Here is a 25,436-nt window from a genome sequence, read left to right as displayed (position 1 = left end):
ACTCAGGTATTTCAGGGGCAATGTCTACTAGAAGCAGTATGACCATTTGGGAAGGGATCCAAGCAGGCTGATGACCCGACTATTTTACTTATATATGTACACACACATACTTATATATGTATATATAGATATAAGCATATATGAACACACAAATGAACGCTAAAGAGAGTCAACTACAAACCTAAACAAATCAAAACCAAACAAAATTGGTTGGGAATTCTCCAGAAGCAACACACATTTTTTAAAATGTGTAAAATAGTTACCTGTTATCCCCCTTAAAGGGAGTTAGCTAAATTTTGGTGCACCTGGAAATGCCCAAGTTCTGTGCATGGCAGCACTTTGCTGCTTCTCAGCAGTAATGAGAAGCCTTGTTTCACATCTCCAGACACAGGACAAGAATACAGATGTAGTAAAGAACCATGCACATCACAGAGTGTTGTTTAAGCATTTTGACAAGCACGATTTAAGCTCTACCCAGTTTGCACAGCATTCTAGTAAATTATTTTTGTCTCTCTGAAAAGTAACAAAATCTAGGGAGCAACTGTTAGAGCAAAATAAATACCAGCTTATCTCTCATATAGTTTGTGAGAAGGATGTACCAAGGAGACAAAAAGCTGCATGGAAATGGATTAAATTTTATGGACAAATAAATAATCTGGTTGAAACTGTATGAAGGGAAGAGAAGAAGAGGAAAAGTGACAATAAAGAGAAAAAACCATGAAGTAAGGAGACGCCGAGCCCCCGCGCCGCGCGGCGCAGCGCCGGGCCTGGCCAGCAGGGGGCAGCACAGCCCGCACCATCGCCGCCCCGCGGCTCCCGGCCCGGCCTCACACGCATGCGCGGTGATACGCGTTAGCTCGCACGCACACACACACAGGCTGGTTCTAATTCAATTAGTGCAGTCTGCAACTCCAGAAAAGAGTAATTCAATTAGTGCATTGTGCAGCTCTACAATACCTCCAAGCAGATGTTCGCAATCCTTAGGAGCTGGAGCTCGCTTTAAAAATACCTGTATGCCTTCAACGCGGTGCTGCATATGCTGTTTGTCAAAGCAGCTCTCGGCACCCTGCTTCCAACGAGGGAGGGGGTAAACGTGGGGCCGGGCAGCAGTTCGGGTCCATTTTTCAAAGCGATGAGCCTAACGAACACAGTGAGCGAGGGACCCTGCTGCACTGCGCTCAATGAGACCCTCACTGCAGGGCACAGAGCGGGGCTGCTCGGCCACAGCCCTGAGCTCATCCCCCTGCTCAGCACGGGATGGAGTCCAGTGTAATCAATCAATCAATCAATAAAAATCAATGTATTCGTTTGGCTACACTTCTGCTCCTTCCCTTCCCCGCTCTCATGCCTTTATAATTGCTCCTGCCAGGCGATGAGGAAAAACACGAGAAACCGATGCCCCGCAACGAGAAACTTTGCTTAAAAACCCAGGTGTCACATTGTGGCAGTTCAATATTTCATAGCCAATACGAGGAATGTGCAACAACACTGCAACTTTAAATCTCTGCCTCTGTGTCAGTCTCTCTCCTCTCATTGTAATGCCAAAGGGAACAGCAATCAGAGTGGAGATGTTCAACGTGATAGAGGTCAGGACACCGGTGGATCAACGTACCAGAAACACGACCTTGTTTATTTTTTTCCCCGGTGTTATTGTTTACAGGGTGCTTTGCTCATGTACCTTGTGGTTCTTAGCTAAAAGATGAAATTACAGCCCAGGATGAAGCGCTCAGGCACACATCCAATTTGTGTTTCCATCTCAGAAAACAAAAAGCTTCGGAGGCCCTCGGGCTGCCATTCAAACTTGGAGAGGCTGACATTTTTAACAGCATGAACCAGAGACTGGCAGAGGGAATGATCTAATGCATTTCTGACTTGTCAATCAAAGGCCTCACCTCTGCTGTCTTGTAAACAGTTGGGGGCCACCTAACTACGTCCATAAACAGGGGCGAGCTGCCACCAGCCGGGGGTTCCACAGCCAGCTGCTCCAGCTATCAGCCACCAGAATTAGGAGTCAGTTGTAGGGGCTCCCTGCAAACAGCCCCCAGGCACGTTCCACGCAGCCTCTGGGGGAGCTGGACGCAGGCTGGGCCAAGGGAACTCGCTTCTCTGCGCTGGGGGCTGCAGGCTGGACAGCTGTCTCCCTCCCCACCTACGTCTACCAACAGAAGTCTTCTCCAAAGCCAAACCACTTCCTTCAAATGCATTTCACGTGAACACATTTCCACCTATACACAGCTTGCCCACCTCAAGACCTTGCCTTAAATATCCAGGAAAACCATAAATAACGTACTACTCTTCACACTTACTGCGTATTTCAGGTTGGATGTTTGGTAAAAAACCTTCCCAGAATGAGTGGTCAGGCTCTGGAATGGGCTGCCAAGGAAGCCTCCATCCCGGGAGGTGTCAGAGAACCTCTGAGGGACGTGGTTTGGTTGGCATGGTGGGGTGGGTGGATGGCTGGACTGGATGATCTTACTGGCCTTTTTCAGCCTTAATGATGGACTCCACGATTCTCAGCAACAAGACATCAACTCTTATGGTAAAATCACGCTGGTACTGCAGAACCTCAGGTGTGTTCCTGCTTACATCAATGTGACCAGCATGGGGTGCCCATGCCTTCCTTCCTCAACCAGGACAGAGCTTTCTGCCAACAAGGAGGACGCTTCACTTCTGCAAAACCAAGCTGGGTGCAGTTATTTGTGATCAACTCAGTAACGCATTACTCATCCCATAACGTTTACCATCTACACTGGTACCAATATTTGTAAGGGGTGTCAGTTGGGTAAGAAGCAAGAAAGAAACTCTTTCCTGTGATTACCCCAATGCATAACCTTTGACAAGAATTTAAAACTGCTCCTTAAGTGTCTTCATCCATACAATAGCCTACAGAAATAAACTCAAAGAGATATTATGATCTTCTGCAAACCTGGAAGGCTTAATGCAGTCACTCTCTTGGCGTAGCTGATGGATGTAATTATAAATCAGAATTTTCAAAGAACTGCAACTATTAAAGGCAACATAAACTGAGCCCTGTAAGCATGCATGGCAAGTACTGCAAAAAGGGAAAGTAATCACTTTCAAATAAAACTGTCATGAAAACCAGTACCAGTTGGCACATCTGGAAACGTCAAAAACATGAATTTCTAAGAGAAAATACATTCTACACAAGTTTATTTGTATTAGAGGAATCTACTTGCAACCTAGTTTTCAGTTGCTCTGCAGTAAAATTTGGCGTCCACAACACTGAAAATGAAATGTCTGGCCCTTTTCTAAAACAGCCTTTAGGAGTTCATGTTCCAATTTGCTGCCTCCTTTCACCATGATCTCTATGAAATTCAGACTATCAGTTCCAAAGCCTTTCGAGATAAAAGATGTTAAAAAAACAAAAACTGTTTCTAGCTCCTTAATCCCTCATTCCTGGATTTAGCCTTAAAACCTTTCCCACTGCGAGACGGTTGACAAACAGAGCTGAGCAACCAGAAGATCCTGTTTTCACACAAGTGTCTCCAATAATAAAAACACACAAAGAAGAAAAATGAAGTTATCTGATGTATTAACAGAATCATCTCTAGATCGACTATCTGCCAATGTTTCCCATGAGGAGTCAGCAGGGCTTCAACTGAGCTATTCAAAAAGAGCCTGTTTCCACATTGCTGTCTGAGCATCTGAAGGTAAGCATGTAAATAACCAGACAAATTCAGCAGTGACTAAGTGGCCTTCCAGATGGCACCTTCTCTTTTGCCACAAGCAAAGAACATTGATATGCTTCTCCAGTTACTACGAGCTTGCTAGGGAAAAAATAAAATAATACGAGAAAAATTGCTGGGCTACAAGAAAAGCCTTTAATGCTTTCCTGCAGATTCAATACTAAAACAGACATTAAGAAATGATGAGATATTCCAACCTCGCAGTTTCAAGCAGCCTTCCAACCACTCCCATGTAGACCACACTTGAAAATGCTGAAGCCAATCCTCCCACTGGGGAGCTCTCCTCAGACCATGCAAGTTAATGGGAATCAAAGCCCATGGAAAAACGGGCTGAAGAACGGGTGACTCATTGCTGCAGAAGCTGCTGCTGGCATTTAGCTTCTCAACTGGCACTAAATGAGTTCCTCAACGTTTAGTCAGAGTGCTACAAAGAGGACCAGTGTACCTCTTCTGACAGCAAGTGGGGCAGGCCTCCCCAATTCCCATAGTCACTAAATAGCCATGGAAATGTCTCACCAAATGGGCAGGAATGTGAATGCCAAGAGCCCTCCTGCACTTCCAAGAAGGCACTACATGGTGCACGGTTCAGCTGCTGACTCATCTGATCCCAAATACCAAGAACGTGCTGTATGAGCAGAAAAGTTACTGTTCATATCCATCAGTAACATCGCGAGCTTCCCCTTCCCTTTTGAATATATGCTTATTGTGAGTAACCAAAAGTAATTCAAGTAGAAAGAAAGTCGCAATCTGAGTTTATAGATTGTTTTCAATATACTGCTAAGGTTCTCTGAAACCTGAGCTTAAAGAGATCAGAGATTTATACAGCAGCAGATAGCCCAAAAATGAGGCCCATCCGATTTAGTCAAATTATGCAAATCAGGATTAGAAGTAGGATTCTAAATTCTGCCTGTTGTCTCCAGAGTCCTCTTAGACTAATACAAAGTCTTCTTCCCCCTCCCCCACAGAAAGCTCTGCTAAAAGCTTGCTTCAGCAAAGGAGGGCTGGCAGGACACCTTCCAGAGTCCAGCAGTGCTGCTGCTGGCTCAGCAAAAAGAGTTGCAGCAAAACGATGCAAGACACTTAAGCCTCCCCTGAGACTGAGACGATTATTTCCACAGCACTCTCCTAGTCCTGGGAGCAGGAAGCCAAATGCGAAATAATCTCTGCATGCAATCCTTTAGAGGCAGATAAACATCCATCAAGACGATTCTGAAGTTTTCAGAAAGATTCTGGTCTGTTCGTTGTCTGGTATTGCAAGATGCTGGTGAATAAAACTCTCTGCCACTGGTTAGGACAACAAATCCTGCAGCATAAGCCTTGAAACAAACCTTTATGCTACCATGAGCACGTTCTGCAAAATTACTTCTCTAGTCCCTCACTCACTGCAGTTCACACAGAACCATCTCAGACAGAATATACAACACAGACAGAACATCTCTGCAGCCCAGCCCGGCTCCTCCCTGGTTCATACCCACATGCCATCATTAAACACTTACAATGATCCTGAGAGCTCTGGTTAGGCTTCTAGCCACCAGCCTAGCAGCTGCCTCACTCTCTCCCCACAGGAGAGTGGCTGAATTCCCTAAGCTTCACTGGCCATCTAAAACACCTGAACAATTCTGTTCCACAGAAAGCTGTCTGATGACAGAGAAAAGCTTGAACCTCACTAACTCAGAAGCCAAAGAAAACCAGGCACCTTGACCTGTCATCTGACTGACAACTTACTTGTACAGTAATTTTCTGAAGTCAAAGCATCCGCACTACCTCTACCAAACGTGAAGTAAGCAAAGGCAGGCATCAGCTAGCAGCGTGGCAATGAACCCACCCCCCTCAGACCTCCAAATGGCACACGGAAAATTTAGACATGAAGGAAATCACTGTTGGACTTAACACTCCTGGGGGGCTTTTCCAACCTTGGTGATTCGATTCTAGGATAGGAGACTGTACAATGGATACTGTTTGCAAAACAGAATTGAGTGGTATATTTTGGACACAACTAAAAGCTGATGGAAATGCTGATGGTACCGAACCAATTCAGGCAAAATAATTAAGTTAAACCGAAGCGATGGAAATGCCCCAGTACTGAGCCGCCCTGCATCTACACAAGATGGGTTTAAATACTGGAGGAGTTCTGAACGGCACAGGAAAGGCACATGGCACGAAGCAGAGCAAATGGAAGTAAAGCAAACAAAGAAAAGAAGCAGATGCACACAGACATGGGTGGAGAGGAAAGAAGAGCGGAGAGACGGAAAGTACCTGGAAAGCTGGGAGTGCGCCAGTCCCTGGGTTATACAGGCATCGCAGCGAGGGCATGCTGTCCGCCAGGCTGGAGCAGCCCAGCCACAGAGATCTGGGCATAGAGCACTGCAGAGAAAGGACAACTATGAGATGGGACCGTATGAGACAGGATGGCACAGATTACAGGAACTTTCAAGGCGTAGCCAAACGGCATCAACACAACTGAAACGAGCCTTAAAGACTGAGACACCTTTAAGAGAACACAAACTGCTGATGAGACTTCCTTCAGAGAAGCTTTACAATGGCAGAATAGCAAGGAAAAAAAAAGTATTAAGGACCAGGAAAGTAATTTTTGATCATTTCTCTAACACTAACACAAGAGCTTTTCTGCTAATAAAAAGTTCCTTTCCAATTAATCAGACCTCTTCCCCATCCACAGCCACATTCCAGGCACAACAAAACACAAGGGATGCCGAAAAGGAACCAACAATTTTAAATGAAATGCTGGCAGGGAAAGAAAGGATTCATATGTTTGGGTTTAGAAGGAGAAACCTGCAAGCCAAGGTGAACAGGAACTTGGTGATACTGTATAAGAGTTCTGTGTTTCTGCTTGCCTCGTTAGTCATTAAATAAAATACTGCTATTACCACAAAGAGGCTCTGTTTGTCAAAGCACAAATACAAAAAAAAGGAGCCCAAGCAGCCAGTCAAGGAAAATGCTAGCCACTTTGTATAGTTAAAGCCAGCACTCGCCAAATACAGGCAACTGCTTGTTCGTTTAAAATCACTGCTATTAAATTTCAGGATACATTATGATAGCTAACGCCTTTACCAGCCACACAGTTTTGGATGCCACAAGCATTGCTGCATTTGTCTAATTACTCTTAAGGAAGGAAAAAAAAAAAAAAAAAAAAAAAAAGCAAGTCTATTTTAAATGGGCAGCTAGCTATGAAATCTATAGGATGTGACAGATTAGATGCTGGACGTTTCAGATCCTTGCACCCTTCTTTTTTGCAACCCTCCTGCCCTTTTTTTTTTTTTTTTTTTTAAGGGGGAGGGGAGGAAATCTGAGTGGGAAGGGCAGCTGGAATGGGTATGAAATGACAGCTGCCTTTTGAGCAACCATTTCTTGCTCTGAAGAGGTCTAGAAAATCTTGCACTAGTTTGCTATGTAGGAGCAGTGCAACCCACCTTGGATTGAGCAGAACAGTGATCACCAACATACAGAATTTGGCACTGTGCAGACAGCCACAGAGAAATTAACCCTATCACCACATTCTTCAGTGCACTTTATTGCAATTTATGCTGCTGCTCCAGAAATAGTATTGAAAGACCATATTGAAAGACCACTGGGGAGCATAACCTATACAAATGTGCTTTCTATAAGTTTATGGGACCTTAAAATAAATTCTCCATCTCATTTTCTTTTTTAAAACCTCTTCACAAAGATACTGAAACTCAAGAACTTGAGTGCTTTATGGCATTTCACCTCCCTGAAGACAAAAAGCAAAAAGCAGACAGTATTGTAGCAAGCACCCAAGCCATGCTCCTTCTCTGCCATCCCAGCCTCCCAGAAAACATGCACTCCCACATACAAAACCTTCCAAAGGCCAGCAATTTTCTCTGTGCAATGTAATGTGCATCACTCCTGCTATTACAGCTGTTGTGATGATCAGTTTTGAAAGTGAATGAATAAATGAAATGAAGCAGACATTTACTCTTTTCACCAATTTCTTCATGTATTTACATCGGTCATCAGTGCTCTCCAAAAACATCGTGGCAACAAAAAGGGATCAACTACAACACGGTATCCCTGATGATGCAAAGCAAATTCAGTAGGTGAGCATCTTATATTTACCATTACGCATCACAGGATTCAAAAGATAAGAATAAATCCGGGGTTTCGTTTGGTTTGTGCATAAAGGTTTATCAGTGTTTCACCCCAACCACTTCTTCCCTCCTCCCAGGCTGCCCCATTCCCTGTGCTCACTCAATGTTTTGTCACATGACAAAGAGCTGACTGTCACTGAAGTAGGTTGGCCGAATGAAGGAGCTTCCTTTAAATATTTGTAGTGAGCGAAGCACAGCAAGAGAGGCAGCAAAAAAGAGGACATCTGCGTTAGCAGCAATGCTAGACTGCCTTGCCCCCAAGTTTCCATGAGACGTGACTAAAGTGAGATGGAGTCACTGCGAGCAGCAGATTGGGCACTTACGAGGTAATGCCTTCCTCTCCAATTGCCACGGTAACAAAGGAAAATCCTGAGGGCCCATTGTCCCTGCACCTGCAGAGGGTATTGTTGCTCACCCATGCACTCCCACTGCTCAGCATTATTGCAGAGCTGGGAAGCACGCAGTAAATAATTACCAACACCTCAGATGACTTCTCAATCTGCTCCGGTCTATAACAAAGTCTGTATGAGCGATACAACTCTGTTACCCAGGTTAAAAAGAAGAGTGAAGTTGCACACGCAGTGGGGGAAAATGTCACTGCTGTACTTGCTGTTACCTATTGAAGGAAGCAGAGACTCTAAATTACTGCTGGTGACTGAAAGAGGCTTATTCACAAGCATGAACAAAAGGCCCCAGGTGCTTCAGGAGAAACAGCTTGTGTGTAAATCAGATGAGTGACCCAACAGAACAACTTCATTTACAGCCTGATCTCAGGAAATCTCAGCAGCCTCTGTCCCCATCCGCCCAGCACGGCGCACAGGGACGCTCACCGCTGTGCCGTCAGCTCCACAAACGAGGGAGCGGCCCTGCCTGAACGCTGCCTGACAAAATCCTCTCCTCAACTCGATTCTGTGCCCACTGAGTCTTCAAAATAAAGACTCGGAGCCCAGAGGCCGGCCCGCAGCAAGGCACTGGGATGCTGATGTGCCCACCCCAGCGCAGAGGTGCAAAGCTGATTCTTGATAAAAGCTAAGCATCTTTAAAAGGCATTAAGTGGCATTAGATGGGGAACTAATTGACAAAAATCCACAGTTCCTTTTTCCTCACTGTTTTTTTTAGTCCCATTCTTTGACCTCTGAAATGTTTTCCCACTACAGAAATGCAGAGAGCAGAGTTTCAGGCTAGTTCAGCATCCAGCTGCTGGTGGAGGTTGGAGCAGCTGCTCTGCTTGTGATTAACACAGGCTTGCTGCACTTTGAATTAAAATAGGCTGAGCTGAGTGGGCAGCAACTCTGCATTGAAGGGAAGTCGTATTTTAACCTATTCAACTACTCTTGTAACTATACTGCAAGAACATTTCTTACTACATCGGATGGTTTGCCACTAATAGTCTACTTTCTATTCCAATTATGTCACGTCCTAAAGACAAATCTCAGCCCACATTCGATGGTGAGACTTTTGCCAGCACCAAGAGTTGGTTACTTCGTTTATTCCCTATTGCATTACAAGATTACACGCTACAATTTCAGATTGTTCTTTATCAAATTTGCTCTCTTCTGGCCTTTCGCAAATACAATATACTACAGGTAACTAACAGAGTTTTAGTAAATTATGTTACAGGTCAGAAATGCATCACCTTCCCCTGTACAACAGTGCTTCTGCACGGGGAAAAACCAAAACCCTCGGACCACTGCAATTAACCACCACAGCACACAGGAGGTGTGAAAGCACAAACGCACCGCGCTAAACTCAGCAACAAGAATGGAACACTGGCTTAAGGATATTTTCTTTATAAACACTTTGGAGATCTTAATTAGAGAGTACTACAGCATGAATGTCTTTTAAGCACGTACCTTTTCCACATGCCGAAGGGCAACAAACTACTATGCACTGCTGAACTCTGCACTCACAATGCATTTCACATACCCACAACGCCTTTGCTTTACAGTCAATATAACAAACATTTGTGCACTTCTCAACTGGTCAGTGGCAAAGCCAGAAAGGAAATCATTTTTTTTCCCTAATTGCTGATTTTTTCAGCACCTGTACCCGATGCTCATTGCAGCTGCTAGCCACACCTATCTCAGTCCTTTCCTAGTTCAGAATTACTCCCCTTCTAGCACAGCATCCAGTGTTCAACTCTGAAGAAAAACCAATACTATTTCTGCTTCTCTTAGGAGATGGTAATTCAGATCCTGTTCACACATTTCCATGAAGGAACACAAGTAGAATACGACACGCTGACAAGATGAATGGTTTAAAAACTGAGAGAAATGGGGCTTTTGCAGGTTGGCCCCACTGATCACAAAGAGGGAACTGGATAACACGGCACAGAGAGAAACAAGTACTTATTACTAAAACTGAGACAAAAGGCCAAGAAGTAGAAATTCTACTGGTCCACAGCAATAAAACAAACACGCCATACTAATCCAGCCCTTGGCTTGATGTGAGGAGACAGGTCTTTCCTGTTTCTTATTTCCATCACTGGATGGCTGTGAGGTACAGTTCTCCTCAAAAGGCTCTCATGACACTGTTTCCTCACGCTGTCCACGATCCAAACACAGGCAGTACTCCTTAGGAATGCTGATCCCATACCACGCTTCATCACATCAACACCCAGATGTTAGGAGGATTCTTAACAGCCACAATTAGTTCCAATGTCCTGCAGAAAGCAGAAGCAAGCCCCACACTCCTCACTCCCACTCAGCTCCTCTTACTACGGTTTTTTTTGGCCACATATTTAACTAAGCCAAAGCCAAAAATGCAACACATCACTTCCACCTTGTGCCAGCAGGCACTATTCCTGTCACCACAGAATGCAACACATCGTATGAAATGTATCAGAGCAGGGGGCTGCTATTTACAATACAAATGCAGGTGTCATGAAATCCAACCCCAGGAATGTGCTTCTTGCTAAAAAGTCATTTTGGCTCATTTCTTTGCTCCACTTTTCAACCTCTCACTTATGGGACCCTGTACATTTCCCCTCTGCCGTTCAGATACGTATTAGTTCAATTAAACACATGATATAGATAGAAAAATAGGAAAAAAAAGCACCTCCCAGTGCCATTTGCATACTTTCAAAGTCTGCCAAACACATTCTATTTTTTAGCTTGATTGGCACTGGATCCTATGGGCTAAGTTCTACGATATAACTTCAAAAAAAAAAAAAAAAAAAACACCTTTTATTTTATTTTAGTAGATTTTTGTGGGTCTTTGCTTTTTTTTCCTTTCTTCCCCCTATCCAAACAGTGGATACAAGGCACAGTAAATACGTAATTACACGACAGAGCCATCCGGCTTCCAGAGGAGCCATTTCAGTGAATTGTGTAAATAATATGCCTTTAAACCCCCTCAACATATGAATACAGATTCACCAGTTGTGCAGCACTTATATACCTGAGAGACAAAAATACCCATTTAAAAAAAAAAATTCCTGCCTAACTCTATGATTCTGTGATTCTAATTATGAACTTACCAAAGAGACCAGCCTGGCTCAGAGCAAATTAATACTTTTATAACTTTTGGATAAAGTTCTTTTTGTATTTTTTTTTTCCAGTTGAAAATAAGAAAAAGACATGAAAAGCTGTGAGCCTTGATTAAGCCAAAAACAGCTGCCAAGAAAAAAAGCTCACACACCTCACACCTGCACACATGTGCAGGTCCCTGTTCCCTGCACATTGAGATAGTTCTGACTGCCTTTATCACTGCCTTCATGGTGGCTTTTCCATAGTAAGAAGATGAAGTTACAAAACAAAGGGAACTGCAGAAGCCCTTTAGCACAGCCCATGCCTCCATGAGCCCCTCAGCACTTCCAGCTGGAAGATGCTGCACCACACCTGTGTTGGGCAACGCGTGTTTGCCCTCACAACCATGGCTTCCAACAATTTCTCAGCTTCTGCCGCGCTCAAATACTTTGGTCACATTTCCACAAATACGTACAAGGACCATCCAAAGTGGCTTGTGTTCCTGTATTGTTGTAATAAGCCACTGAGCCATTTACAGGACCTTGAAGCACTCCACTAACCCAATTCCTCACTTTCAGAAGACTGAAGATGTGCTCCTGGAACACAGGATCGCTCTTTAGAACAAGGAGATCTCACAAATCAGATGGTGAAGCACACTGGCACGGCTCAAGCATAGCATTCTTCTCATACCCCAAACATCTCAGGTATCAGGCTCACACCTGCACACACCACTGAATTCAGTGCAGAGGTTTCCCCTCTCACACTGTGGCTCTGGGCTCAGTGCATTCTGCAAGCTCTGCAGTGCACAAGCAGCTCACAGCACTGGGAAGGATCCCTTTGCCTTTAGCCTCCCACTTCTCATATAATTGTGCAGTAGCTTTCCCTGAACGTGCATATTATGCAAACTCTCCTCTAATTTTCTGCTAACTCCCTCGCTTACAGTAACTTTTTACAAGAGATTCCAGTTCACTAACTACTCTTAAATATCAAATATATGGGAGTTTACATATTCAGATCGTCCAAATATCTTCTTACCTGAACAGGATCTGGGAGGATCAAATCAGGGCTTTTAGGAGAATGTTTGTGAAGAAACGTTTTCCCCAAGGAGCGGTTACTGGCTTTGTTGAGGGATTCTGGGATTCAAGAGTAGCAGAACTTACTTGCCCTAAAGAGGAGCTTGCTTCCCAGCTAGGAGGTGTGCAAGATCCTCAGCTGCCAAGTGCTGGAGGGAATTCACGTAGATCATACCTGAACCAGACAATACTGATGTTTTCATAATTACAGCTCTTTAATCCACAAAGCTGATACATATATAAACTAGTGCACCTGCAAAGCTTTGAATCAGATGCCATACCCTTCTTGGTGGAGTGGAACAGGTAGGGACTTGCGTGTGCTCCTTTGAGCAACAAGCGCGTTCTTAAAAGCGAGACCTACCCAAATGCACTGAAACCAATCCCAGCAAGGCCTAAGTTTAACAGCTCTCCAAAAGCTGACGATGGAGATGCTTTTGGTCTAGTTTAGAGTAGAAAAAGTTGCTGTTAGGCAACATCACATCCAAAACCTGACTTTGTCACCATTTCTAACAATTTAAAGTCACCCTATGCCACAAGACACGGGAGAGGATAAGACAGCCTGAGGTTCAGCAAACTTGAAAACCCAATTCTTGGACCATGTTCACTGCATGAGCTTGGGTAACGAGTAACAGGGCCCTCAGCTCCACGCCTGCCCACTTGAGAGGTGCCACAGACCTGGGTGCTCTGGCTCTGAAACACAAACATACAGCAGGGAGTTGAGCAGAAGGCAGCGACAGCAAATCACCGCCTTTGTGACAAAAAGCAGAAAGAGCCACAACACCAACTGCTTAACCAGCACTGAACCTCAACACCTACAAGGTTAAAAAGGAAAAAAAAAAAATCCCTCAAGCCAACTTTAAGATTGAGTGGAAGCCTTCCCAGCTTGGGACACTTCCATCAGCCAGGTCTGTAGTTCCCGCTCAAAACACGCGGAGAAAAATCCTATGCTGGTGGAGAGATGGAGAAATGGGAGTTTGACAGATTTTTCCTCCACCCGTGGTTTTGCATAATCCTTTAAAATCTCTGACAATTACTACTAAGTTATGCACACATCACATTACCCCTTCTCCCCAAAACGCTCCTGTCTGCGCGGCGCTTGGCACTCCCCAAGTACTATCAGAATGCCAAACATTAATTAGGAACTGCAGAATGCAAACGTGCTCCTACTTCCCATCCGAGGGATTACTGTCTGAATCATAAACAGCACACAGAACCATCAGAACCAGAATACACACCTTTGAAGTTGCAGAGGAGACACCCAATGACAGAACTACTAAAAGAAAATATTTCCAGCCATTGCATGTTTTTAAACTGGGGAAGAGCAGTTCTAATGCAGTAATCCTGTTTTCAGCCTGGTCATGGTTTTACACTCTGTTTCCCAGCTGACTTGACTGAAACACAGGCTGTTAATATCTTAGGTGCCCTGTTTGATCATAGCGGCCTTTGCAGGTCCCAGTCCAGCAAAGGCAGCACCAAGAATTTCCAGCATAAAACACATTTATAGGTTCATAACTTGGCTCTAAAAATTCTACTCCAAAAGACACCGGGAAGCAGAAAGTCTCAGATGAACGCATTATATTATGTATCTTGGGTGATGTGTACTTGCTCACAACAGTGTATGAGGGAAGGGATTCTCTTTCACAAGCCACTTAAAATGATGCTTTAAAATTCCTCGTTTATGTAATCAAAATAATGTTTTGTAAGTGTTTCAGCTAATTAAGAGCCTAATTTGCCCAATTTCATACTTTAGCTTAAACCACAGAAGGCATCAATATAATATAGAATTGGATTGTCATGTCTTATTGATCGAGTCCCAGACAAAAATCCCCCCTCCCCTCAGAAGTCAATTGCAGCTTGTCTTCACAGGGTCAGCATCTGTGATGGGATGTTACGGGCTGCCAGCAGCACAGTGCTGCCGTTTGAAGACAGGATGAAATGAAGCTCAAGGCTGAACAAAATAACTGCAGGTGTTCACCTTTTTGTAAGGGATAAACTCGCAGCAAACTGCTGGAGTAAAAAGAGCTTTCCTTAAAACCCCTTTCTTAAAGCAACACACGCTGCTGGCCGCCGGTATTGTGCTTCCTCCAGCCCACATGTGAGCACAACGCAGCTCTGCACTGCAGCACAGCAACGTTAAACACAAAAAGCTGCCATGAAAGGGCAGAGGGTAACAACATCAGTGTGGGCGACCCATGCTCAGGTAGTGTTCAACTATTATCTCCTATTTGAGCAGGCTGAGAATACGCAAATCCAGCCAGCACTGTTTTTAGATAAAATTGTCAGTTTTATGGATATTTATTGTATATGTCCAGTCTTGCAGAACTCCATCTTCCTCCACCTCATCTGTAACACAAGCTGCTTTTAGCTCACATTAATACACTGTGTTATTGGGATACTTCTCGTATTCTGTATAAGCCAGGCAGCAGATCAATACTCAGCTATGCAGAGGAAAAAAAAAAATCATTACGTTAGAATCCTGTTAAAAACACAAACAGACACCAGAAGGGATAAGTCTGATGCATAGACACCATTCCATCTGCATGCATATGTAGATTACTGCTTTTAAATAAACCAAAGTGGTTTTCTTTCCAGACACGGCTTTAAGACTCTTACAGGTAGGGCCTTTGGACGCATCTCCTAAATCAAATCATTCTGACCTCAAAAATTCTAAGCTTATCAGAGCTCCTCCTTTTGATCAAAAATTGCCACGCTTTGTACCAACTCCCTTACCCATACACTTCCTGCAGTGAAATCGCAGCACTGAAATTAGAATAGTAGAGCTATTTCCAAGACAGCATCTGCTCGTGACACGAGCTCAGGTTTATAACTTCTGCTGGATCAAGGAGGAGTAAGGATATACAAGTCAAAGGCTTTAGAACCAATAACAGCAAACACAAAATCAAAAGGAAAGCAGCTACACAGAGAAGTATAAGGAACGTGTAAGTTCTTTTATTATTTCAGACTGTCTAATGTGAAGATCTCTGAGCATTTTGTTTTGTTGTTGTTTTGTTTTTTTTTTTTCCCTGAGCATTTTTCAGAGGCAAAAATGCCTATTTTCCACCTGCATCAGACAGAGCATTGGTAACAAACATAGTAAGAACTGATGCACGTCTGTTTGCCTTTGAATTAAAAATCAGAAGAGCACACAATGTTCTCTCTATTGTTCTCTCAGCCTGCCACATAAGAAGGACTGACACTATGCCCCATAGGTCAACAAACTTGAGTTCTGAGAGACATTAATTGCAGAACTGGGATCCCTCCGAGACGCTGTGCCTCCAGCTCAGCAAAGCTGAAATCAGGAAGGCATTGGCTGCAGTGTCCCAGCTGACCTTCAGCAGTGTGGGACTTCCAGGCAGAGGGAAGCTCCAAACCACTTCACCTTCGTGGTACATCTCTCAGCCAAAGCAATGGTTTGCAAACACAGCATGGGATTCAACGCCCAACCTTCTGTAAGCGCTCCAGCTCGTCTCAGCTTCCCAGAAGTCAACATAAGCTGACGGCAGCAAGCAACTTGCACAAACAAGTTACCGATAGTACTTGGAGGAGAGAAGGCTGGGGAGAGCCGAAGCCATCCTGTTAGCACCTGCAATGAAACTCTTGTGCTTTAAGGCTTAATGCTGCTGTTGTTCCTAATCCTCTCCCGCCCCACACAGGTGACTTGTCTCTTTGTCTGTGCCGGGCTCACAGCACCATAGATCCTTTCACCGCCACTTTTCATCATTTCCACAACTCCAGTTGCCACGACAACAGGATGCGGCTTCTCCGTGCTGTTTTCATATTTCCCGTTGTTGTTGCCATAACAACACAACCATTCTGGCTTTCTACTACACCAGCAACTTTAAGCCGTGTGTTCCAAAGGACGCCAGCTTCTCTTGTGAAGATCCACATATGATGGAGAGATTGATACAAGCAATTTGTAAATTAAGCTCTTTTTTTTTTCTGAAGGGGGATTTTTCACTCACAGAAGTGAAAAAGCTGACAGCAATCGCTCGCGGCAGACTGCTGAGACATCTAAAGGCTGGCCTTTAATAACAGCAGAGCAATATAGAGCTGGGCCGCTCCTGAGCAGGGAGTCCCCGCAGTGTCAGACTGTGTCAAACAGCACAATTGGTATGTGATGTGAGCCAGTGTCCGTGCTTGTTCCAGCCAGGCAGATCTGAATGGTGCTGGATGCAATCCTCTCGTGTTTTAACCCATTGCCCTCCCCATTATTACCAGCACCACCGCCATGCAGCTTTGTGTTTGAAGGCCCATTTTAATTCTGTAATTTGAGCTGTTGCTGCAGATTTCTTTTCCAACTGTGACCCTTTTTGCTTTCAGGTGGCTGCTTTTTGAACTCTTATTTACAGGAGGTGCGCATTCATGAGACCGGTGAGGAAATGTTATACAAACACAGCATGCACAAACACAAAACAGTGATGGCTATGAAGGGTATCAGCTAACATGGCACCGTAACTTCATTATACCCTCATTTATGTACTTCACTAATGAGACAAGCACAGGTGTCCAACACAGTCCCTCACATGAGATGAATAACAATAATACAGTCCAACCTGCTTTAGCCATGCTTGGTATCCAGAAGATATAAGTTGGAATCCATCTTTTGGCATGTGTATTCGGGGCTAGGAGAGAATAGACATAAAGAGAGACCTCCTTTTACACCAGGACCTAGCTAACCTACAACTAAATTCTGGAGCATTTTAAACAATGCAGATTTTCTAAAGCCACATATGACAGTTTGGTTCCCATGTTACCTCTTGTTTGCTGCCTCTGGTAACAGCTGCTTTAGCAACACTTTCCTAGCAAATTCACCACTACATTATTTATCTATTTACTTATTTTTAAACCATTTCCACCATTTTACATTCCAGCTCAGTATATACAGGTATTTCTTTTGAATTCCCCCAGAAATGCACCTGGATAAGCACAACCTGTTGTGGATGTAGTATTAGCACCTACCATCATTAATGCTTTGGCCACTTCATAACACCACATCACAGAATCACAGAATTGTAGGGGTTGGAAGGGACCTCCAGAGATCATCGAGTCCAACCCCCTGCCAAAGCAGGTTCCCTACAGCAGGTCGCACAGGTCGGCATCCAGGCAGGTCTTGAACATCTCCAGAGAAGGAGACTCCACAGCCTCCCTGGGCAGCCTGTTCCAGTGCTCCATGGTATGGAAACAACAGTCAGGCTGTGTGTCCTTAGTGCCACTACCCTCAACACGGTCAGACACAACAGTGGACAATGTGGAGATTATGGGGCAGCTCTGAAAGGTGCAGCCTCAGCATGGACTATCAGGAAACTACACTGACATGCTGTCAGAAAGTATGATTCAAACTGATGGACAAACGTAACCTCTTCCCCCGTTTATTGATTCTATGCCTTATCAGGTTGAGACCAAAGCAAGACACCCAATTGCTCTGGAAGTACAAAACAAAAAGCATAATTTACAACTTAAAAAAAAAAAAAAAAAAAAAACCCACCAAATTAAGCTTTCCCTAACATAATATTCCCTGACATAATGTTCAAAGACTCTCAATACTCACAAAACTAAGCAGATTCAGCTGTGCCTATCCCCCACCCCAATCAAAAAAAAAAGGGGGATGCTTAGAAATTAAAATCATATCTGAGCAACAGGACCAGGCAGGAGATCATCAGACACCAAATCCCCCATCTTTCTTACTCTTGAATTATTTCACAATCCCTTTTCTTAATTCGTGGCAGTTCTCCTCCAAACCAACAGATGTGTGCCCCCGTTGCTCCTTCTAGAAAGCTGCAAACATCTCTCATTTTCAGGACAGACCTATTCAAGATGATTTAAACTTCACCCACCCTTGCGTCCATACAGTATATTTAGTTTGCACAAACTGTGTCCACAAACACTGAAAATAAGAATTGTTAGAGAGGAAAAACATGTGACCTGAATGCTGAACATTCACAGCTATGGGCAGGAAGCTGTTCAGCCTGGGAATTTGAAATAAAAACACGAATTAGAACGTACTAAAATCTTGCCTCCCAAGAAAAGTCCGGATACAGACCTCAAAACGCACTTCGATTTGCTTCTCTCCAGTTCAAATTTAAATTCTCCTAAATCTTTCAAAACAGTAGGAAGATTATGCCCTGGTGTCCCAGCCAGGAATCTGAGTTAAAGTTGAATTTCAGTAACCACCACTGAGCTGATAAATTAGAGTCAAGTACATCCTGGTTATGGCACTCACCCGCTGAGTGCTTCCAGTGCCTAACACATCAACAGAGTACGTTTTAGGGGACCTCTAGCACAGCTAGAAGCATCCTAATCCTTAGTTCAACACCGACTTCATGGGTGGTTAGTCTCTCTACTGCTGTAAAATGAGGACAACACTTATTTAACCCACCTCACAGGTTTGCTGGGAGGAGCTGCTGACATTTCTACGTGCTTTGAAAATGGAAGAAACTAATGTGTGACATATCTAGCAAGACCCCTATAGAAAGCCATGCTTCACATCTGGCTCAAGTGCTCCAGTTGCTCTGTGAAAGTTGCACAGCATGGTACCCCCTATCTGGAAGGAGTTAAAGGAAAAAAAAAAACCTTCATAAATAAGGAGAAATAAAAAGCTTTTGGTTAAATCCCAGTGTCAGGAGTAAAGAGACCCAAACACCAGTCTGGGACCTGCCCAGGTTCACCCACGTATCTGGGGAAAATCGCCTTTCTTCTTCCCCCACTTCAGCCCCCTAGCCTGGAAATTAGAGGATAACAGCAAAGCTTTCTCTTAGGACTGGCAGGCTGCTTAACGTCTGTAAAGCCCATCAGCCTGGAGTAGTTTGAGTAATTGATTTAAGAATGATTTAAACCATTTAATTTGAAGATCCCAGCCCTGTAAACACGCAAGTAAATTAACAAATCTTTTGCCATTAACAGGATTACTCGCATGCAGAAGTGCCTGCAACAACAAAGATAGCACTGCATTTATACAACTCCTGCTAACACCAGCTCCTTCCAGTTAGTGCCTGAGCATTAGCAATAAGAGTAATCAGGCCTTTCAGCAGATGAGCACTAATTGTAAACTCTGTTTTTCAACACTGGCCAGTTAAATACACAAACAGGAGAAACTAAGGCCCACTGCCATGTCTGCAAACCCCCTCACTGCAGCATGTCTTCTCTACATTTGATAAGCTTATCCTCATCCAGAAGAGAAGCAGTCAGTGCAAGGTGTGTGACTGCTGTATGCTGCTGCCTGCTCCACTGAAGCAGGACACACATCCAAGTGAGCCTCCATTCACAGCCAATGCAATTACTGATGGAAAAGTGTAACCTCATTAAAATCTCTGGAGTTGATTTATCAGCACTTAATTCAAACGCTCTCCTCATTGGCTAAACTTCATTTTACAACCAGCCTCCCAAATTTTGAGCTTCTGTGGCCTTTCTACAGGCACGCTGTGAACGACCCAGGAATGTCCTCTTTGGCACAAACAAATAAGTACACCTGGTTAAAGCTTTCCAGATTTCTGTACCCCATTGACAGCAGACACATTCACACTACAACTGTGAATGACACAACAGAAATCCACATGTTATCAGTCAATACAAAAAAAAAAGAAAGAAATCACAAACCTGCCCCTCCTCTTCTCCCAGCCTCTACAAGATCTGGAATGCTGACCTTGCTGGAAAGTTGTGCTGTTTTATCAGTCAACTGTACAGTCTTCTGTGGTTACGATCCATTCAAGGCAGTTCTATCAACACCACAATTGCCCAACAAGACCTTCTCATTTTTGGATTTTCATGAGCACACACTGTTTATGCTCATGATTACAGTACCATAAGAAGTTTTTTTTTTCCTTAGTGTCTGCTCCAGCATTTTCCACAACAAGATGCTGGGTTGCTGGGGTCAGTTTGCTCTTTTCCAGTACCCACTTCCTGAGGAAGGCGATCACAGGGCTAACTTGGAAAGCACTCTAACTGCTAATGCTCTGATCTTTTCTCCTTCAACACTTAACTGGCACTGTTCCTTTAGCCATCTACTCTTCTTTTTAATCCATTTGATTTCTGCAGTCCCCAGCAAGGCCTAGAACAACAGAATGATTTCTGAGAACAAGTCAGCAATTTGAAATTCAGTGGTGCCTCTTTCCTTCCCGACAAAGGCTGATTTCTGGAGGACATTTAATTACAGGCCTGAGTTCCTATTTTCTAGACCTAAACACAACCCCTGAAGGCTTACAATATTTGAGTCACAGCTGGAGCTTTGGTTACTATACAGTTTAAATATCAGCCTCTTTACTGTGCAATTTGTTTTGAAAATCAAATCAGATGCCGTGTCATAAACAAGTGCTAATTAAGTGCTGAGCGGAAATTGGGCTTTTTTGTGCAAGAAGGGTTCTTAAATATCTGCATCTTCACTTCCATGAGGAAGGATAAATATGTCAGTACGGTAATTATAAAGTGAAACCTACTCTGTTATTGGCAAGGCAGTACTGCTACCTCTCCATTTTATCTGCCTCCATGCAAGAAGATATAGAGGGAAAGACAGGACGTGTATGAAATATACATATGCACTAAGGATTTTATTAATCTGATCATATAACCCATAATGCTTCCCTTTCCCTCAGAGAGGACACTGACTCTGGGTTTCCATCACGTACCATTCAAACAGGCAAGCTAAACCCATCTCTCTCTGCCACTGCAAAGCAACTGTAAGGCTACTTAAATTTTCATTTCTTTTAAATTATGACCCACACGCAGGAATTTATTTGAAGATAACATTGCATTCATTAGATATAACACCTTCCTGGATAAATACCAACTGAATAAGAGGAATAATGCATTGTAGTACTCTGATGGTTGCCTCTGAGTACCGATATTCAAAACTCCATTAACTAACGGGCTCTCGGCTACAAAGGCAGAATTAGATCTGTCAGTCACTGACATGGGAGGGCACGGCCACTTGCACCAAGGGTTGTCCAGCTGCAGTGATTTTCATAGAAAAGGAAAGTACCCCCTGCGGCACAGAACTTGTTAATGACTTTGTATGCATTACAGCAATAAATTCCTACTGCATAACATACCATCTCACAGCCCAGCTAAATATCCCATTCCATTGTCAGTGCTCTACATAAGGGGACAGAGACTGGAGACTCTGAAATCCTGTATGCGATTCTGTTATCAGGTCTGATGCCGCTAAGATTTAAGCGTGCCGTCCGCAAGATTTCTGAGAATAAGCGGAGGCAACGAGTTGGTTGGCTGCCTGAGCTCACAGCTTGCTATGAAAACTGAAGGAGGCAATCCTCTCAAGCAGTAAGCTCTGCCCAGAAGCTACATGAATTCACTCTTCATGGAGCACACGCCTAACTCCAGTTCTTCAGTGAACTGGTTTGGAGCGCATTGACCAAAGTCTGGCCGAACGTGTATCTGCACTCCTTGACAGACACAAAGACAGGAGCTGCAGCCACGGGGAAAACTACCTTCACACAACACACCACACTACCTTCTGAAGGGCTCAAAGGAATACTGAGCTACAGCATTGTGAATCAAGTGGAGATCTGTGACGACACCTCATTAATCTTCAGACAAATACCAGCCAGCTCTGCGAGCATGCTTACTACCACAGCACAAAGTCATCCTCTCCGTGCCCATGCGTAAAAGCATCCTCGATGTCACAACCACCCGACATTTCAGATCTGAAATTCAAGTCCTAGGTTCAGCCCCTTCAAGGCTGCAAAACCTATGGCAAAGAGAAACTACGTGTCTCCTGCTACTGTTCCAACTTGAGCCAAATAACCAACACCAACAGCAGCAGCCACAAGCGCGCACTGTACAAACCAGAAGGCAGCTTGTCTCGGTATCAAGAAAATGAAGACAGTGCCTTTTAAGGCTGTATCTTGTCACTTCTTTTTAAATCTATATAAAAGCCAGAAAGCTCATCTGGATACTAGTTTTTTTCACTGAGACTCAGAGCGGGAAGAATAGAAAATTCTGCTCTTCAGTAAAAAAAAAAAAAAAATGATGAATAGGTGACCTATATTAAGAAGTTTGGAAAACTACAGTCTCCATAAAAAGCAAAAGAACTTCTAGTGCTAACTTTTACCTTCCTGTCTTCCTGCTAAATCCCAGGTGACAGACCAAAACCCACATATGTATGGCCGTCCTACCCCAGCCCCCTTTCCCTCCCAAAGCACTGTGCCACAATTACAGCATGAGACCCATTCACTCACTGTAAGGAACTTGGAACCCAAAACTTATCGCTCTGTGCATTTACTAGGATACATTCCAGCTCCTCCCCTCATTGCCCTGCACCATAGGCACCTCCAGGACAGTTCTCAACTCTTCAAGACAGGAACAAGATGTAAATGCTTCTTGCTTGACCAGAGAAGGAATTTAAAAGAAGGAGTACCAGGGAAACATGCTGTCTCAGAGGAAGAATTACGGTGCAAGGATGAGGCAGGGACAACACAAGTGAGGGAAGACACCCAAAAGGCAATCACTGGCAGCATCTGTATGCAGATAAATATTTGGAAAAAGACTAACCACAGTGAGCCTGAAACACTGCAGGACTGACTTCAGAAAAATAAAAACACATGCAGGAAAGCAAAAAGTACAACCTGAATTCTGGAAACTACGGCCAAAACAGAGCACTCGCCATGGAAGTAAATCTAGTCCCAGTTTAGAACAAATTAGAATTAGTGCTAGACTAACCCAATCCTCTTCTTTAAGAAGATCACCAAAGTCCAGACAAATTACAAGTAGTTAAGCATTTGATAGATGACACATAGGAAGTTACTAGTTAAAATGGAGGGGATTAGGATTAATACCAGAGTTGTAAGGAGGATAAAAACCTAAAAAGGGAGAGGATCATGGGTTATTTTCAAGAGGGAGCCACCAAGCTGTACAGTTGGGTCTTGGTTGAAATCCACTATTAATCTTGGAATTAGTTATAAAATATTAACAGCTGAAAACCAAGAATCATCAATATGCTGAAAACAAACTTCCTTGGACACAGCATCTGGAAGTAACAGAACACAAAATGTATATAAATCAAAAAGTAACATTATTTCCACTCTAAGCTGGAGGCTAAAAAGTTGAAAAGAGAGGAAGAGGCTCAGATGCACATTACTTTTTAGACTACTACACATAACTTTTTAGACACTACTTTTTAGTGATGGTTCACCAATGTGAATAAGCTGTGAAGGTGAGTCCCACCAGAGAACGTATCACACGAAAAACTCCCAGCAGAGACAAATTAGTACTAATGCTTTTGTACAAGGGATCACTAAAAACCTCTCCTGGAATACTGTGCATAGTTCTGCCCACCCGTGTCCCAGGTAGATTAATCACATTCTGCAGCTGTTTGAAAAGATCTCCTAGGACAATAAAACCTTATATGAAACATCCTATGAGGGAAAGAAAAAGGGGAAAACAACGCAACCAGATCCATCTCAGAGGGGATATGACTGCTCTCTACAAACATACCCAGATGAACGCAGAGGAGCAGGAAGAGCTGTTTAAACTCAAGAACAACACTGGCACTGGATCAAATGAGAATGAATGAATGCCATGAATGAAGTTTAGCTAGGAAAACATGAATGAGGATTCCAGCTAAAAGTACTATGGTTTGGAACAGCCTTACAATACCGTAGCAAAGAAAAGAGCACCCATGTAAGAGCTGCTCTGAGGAGGCTGCAAAAGGAACTGCAGGATACATTGCCTGCCAGTACCGGGGATTTGAACCCAATGCTTCACAAGAGTGCTCCAACCCCGACGGTACTTTCCCTCTTACTGATGAGCTCTGTACTGTTTTGCCTCTGCCTAAAGTCTTATTTTAAAGGCCAGCAAGAAATAGCTACCTAGGAATCCTCTTGCCAGCAGAAAATTTTCAAGGCATTTTATTGTTTATTCTAAAAAAGAAGCTGTTTAAGTACAAAACCAATGCAGTGCGCTGGAATCATCTCAGTCAAAAGAAACAAAATAAAGGACAAAAGTAACAAAAAAAAGAAAAAACTGAGAACAGAGATCTGTGTTCTTTCAAACCTAGCCTATTACCTATAGAAACCAGCTTAGATCATATTTGAAGGTGTTAACACTGTCTAGATTCCTTCAGATATCTTGAAACCATCTCAGCAGTTAAGTCTTCTAAAATGAGACTGATCCAGTTTCTTGAGACTACACCCACTTCTTGTTGTTCTGCGTTGCTGGGGATGAATGACAGCTGGCTGCATTTCTCAATTCTTCTGAGACTTAAGCAGAATATGGGAAGAAGAGCAGTGAGCAGATCCAACAAACCAACCTTGTGGAGAGTCACCAGAATCCTCCCATCAGATGGGATTTGAAGGCCAACATCCGAATGCTGAAAGCACCTCCCACACAAACACCGCTCCATTCTGCACTGCTCTCACAGAAAGATGTGTGCGGAGAGGGGGCCAGACCCTTTTTCTCTAAAGCAACAAGAGACTCTTTTGGCTGCTGAATGGGCAAGCCTAGAAGCTTCAAGATTTCCTCTTCCAGCCAGAATGCAGCCCAGCCCTGCTTTGTATCCAGCAAAGATCATCACTGCCTTCCTCTTGAGTATTTAATCCATTCTCCTATACTTGAAATACCTTACAATCTGTGATAACACCGTCCTTAGATGCCAGCAACAAGAGACAGCACTCCTGCAAAGAAACCACAAGAAGTCACAAACGGGCACAAAGCCAGATGATGGAAGAAATCCACACCAGGGTTCTGCACTGGCTGATAGTTCCCAAACTCCCTTTTCTACAGCTTTCATCACCTCTGGCTTGCTGTAGGTGCTTCCCTGCAACCCCTCTCACCCCAAGATGAAGCGAACAAAACCAGCACTGAGGCTCTTTGCTTTTGCCCGCCAGACCGGTTCCTCCAGGAGGTGCCGGTTGGTTCCTGCTCACAGCCTGTGAGCTGTGAGCCATCCCTCAGCAAGGCTGAAGCTCGCTGAGCTTTCCCTTTCCCTCCTTCCTGCTGCTCCCATCAGGATGATGCACAGACCCTGCTTCAGCACCGGGGCAGGGGGGAAATTAGATCAGATGTTTTTAATTCTTAGTACAGAGCGGGACCAAAAGCAGCAAATTGGTTTGTTTC

At 43.8% G+C, this 25,436-nt stretch overlaps 1 protein-coding gene across 11 annotated transcripts in view; it reads right to left on the bottom strand.

The window, feature by feature from the left end:
- Positions 1–25,436, bottom strand: part of BTRC (beta-transducin repeat containing E3 ubiquitin protein ligase) — a 112,095-nt gene that overhangs the window by 79,230 nt on the left and 7,429 nt on the right. For 3 of the 11 annotated variants that reach the window (XM_052676717.1, XM_052676722.1, XM_052676720.1), the window contains exons 2-3: positions 16,928–16,996; positions 5,964–6,071 (exon numbers count right to left, since the gene is read on the bottom strand). The exons of 4 other annotated variants lie outside the window; for them this stretch is intronic. In XM_052676717.1, the coding sequence (XP_052532677.1) occupies positions 5,964–6,071; positions 16,928–16,996 (177 nt within the window). Of the gene's footprint in view, positions 1–5,963; positions 6,072–8,157; positions 8,278–16,927; positions 16,997–25,436 lie in introns of those variants that run through there. 4 more of the 11 variants (XM_052676719.1, XM_052676724.1, XM_052676718.1 and 1 more) reach the window with 3 other exon arrangements.

The sequence above is a fragment of the Tympanuchus pallidicinctus genome, unplaced genomic scaffold (genome assembly GCF_026119805.1).
Source record: "Tympanuchus pallidicinctus isolate F22 unplaced genomic scaffold, pur_lepc_1.0 scaffold16, whole genome shotgun sequence".
Classification (NCBI taxonomy): Eukaryota; Metazoa; Chordata; class Aves; order Galliformes; family Phasianidae; genus Tympanuchus; species Tympanuchus pallidicinctus.
The sequence above is the reverse complement of the archived record's forward strand: the minus strand, read 5'-3'. Positions and strand labels throughout refer to the sequence as shown.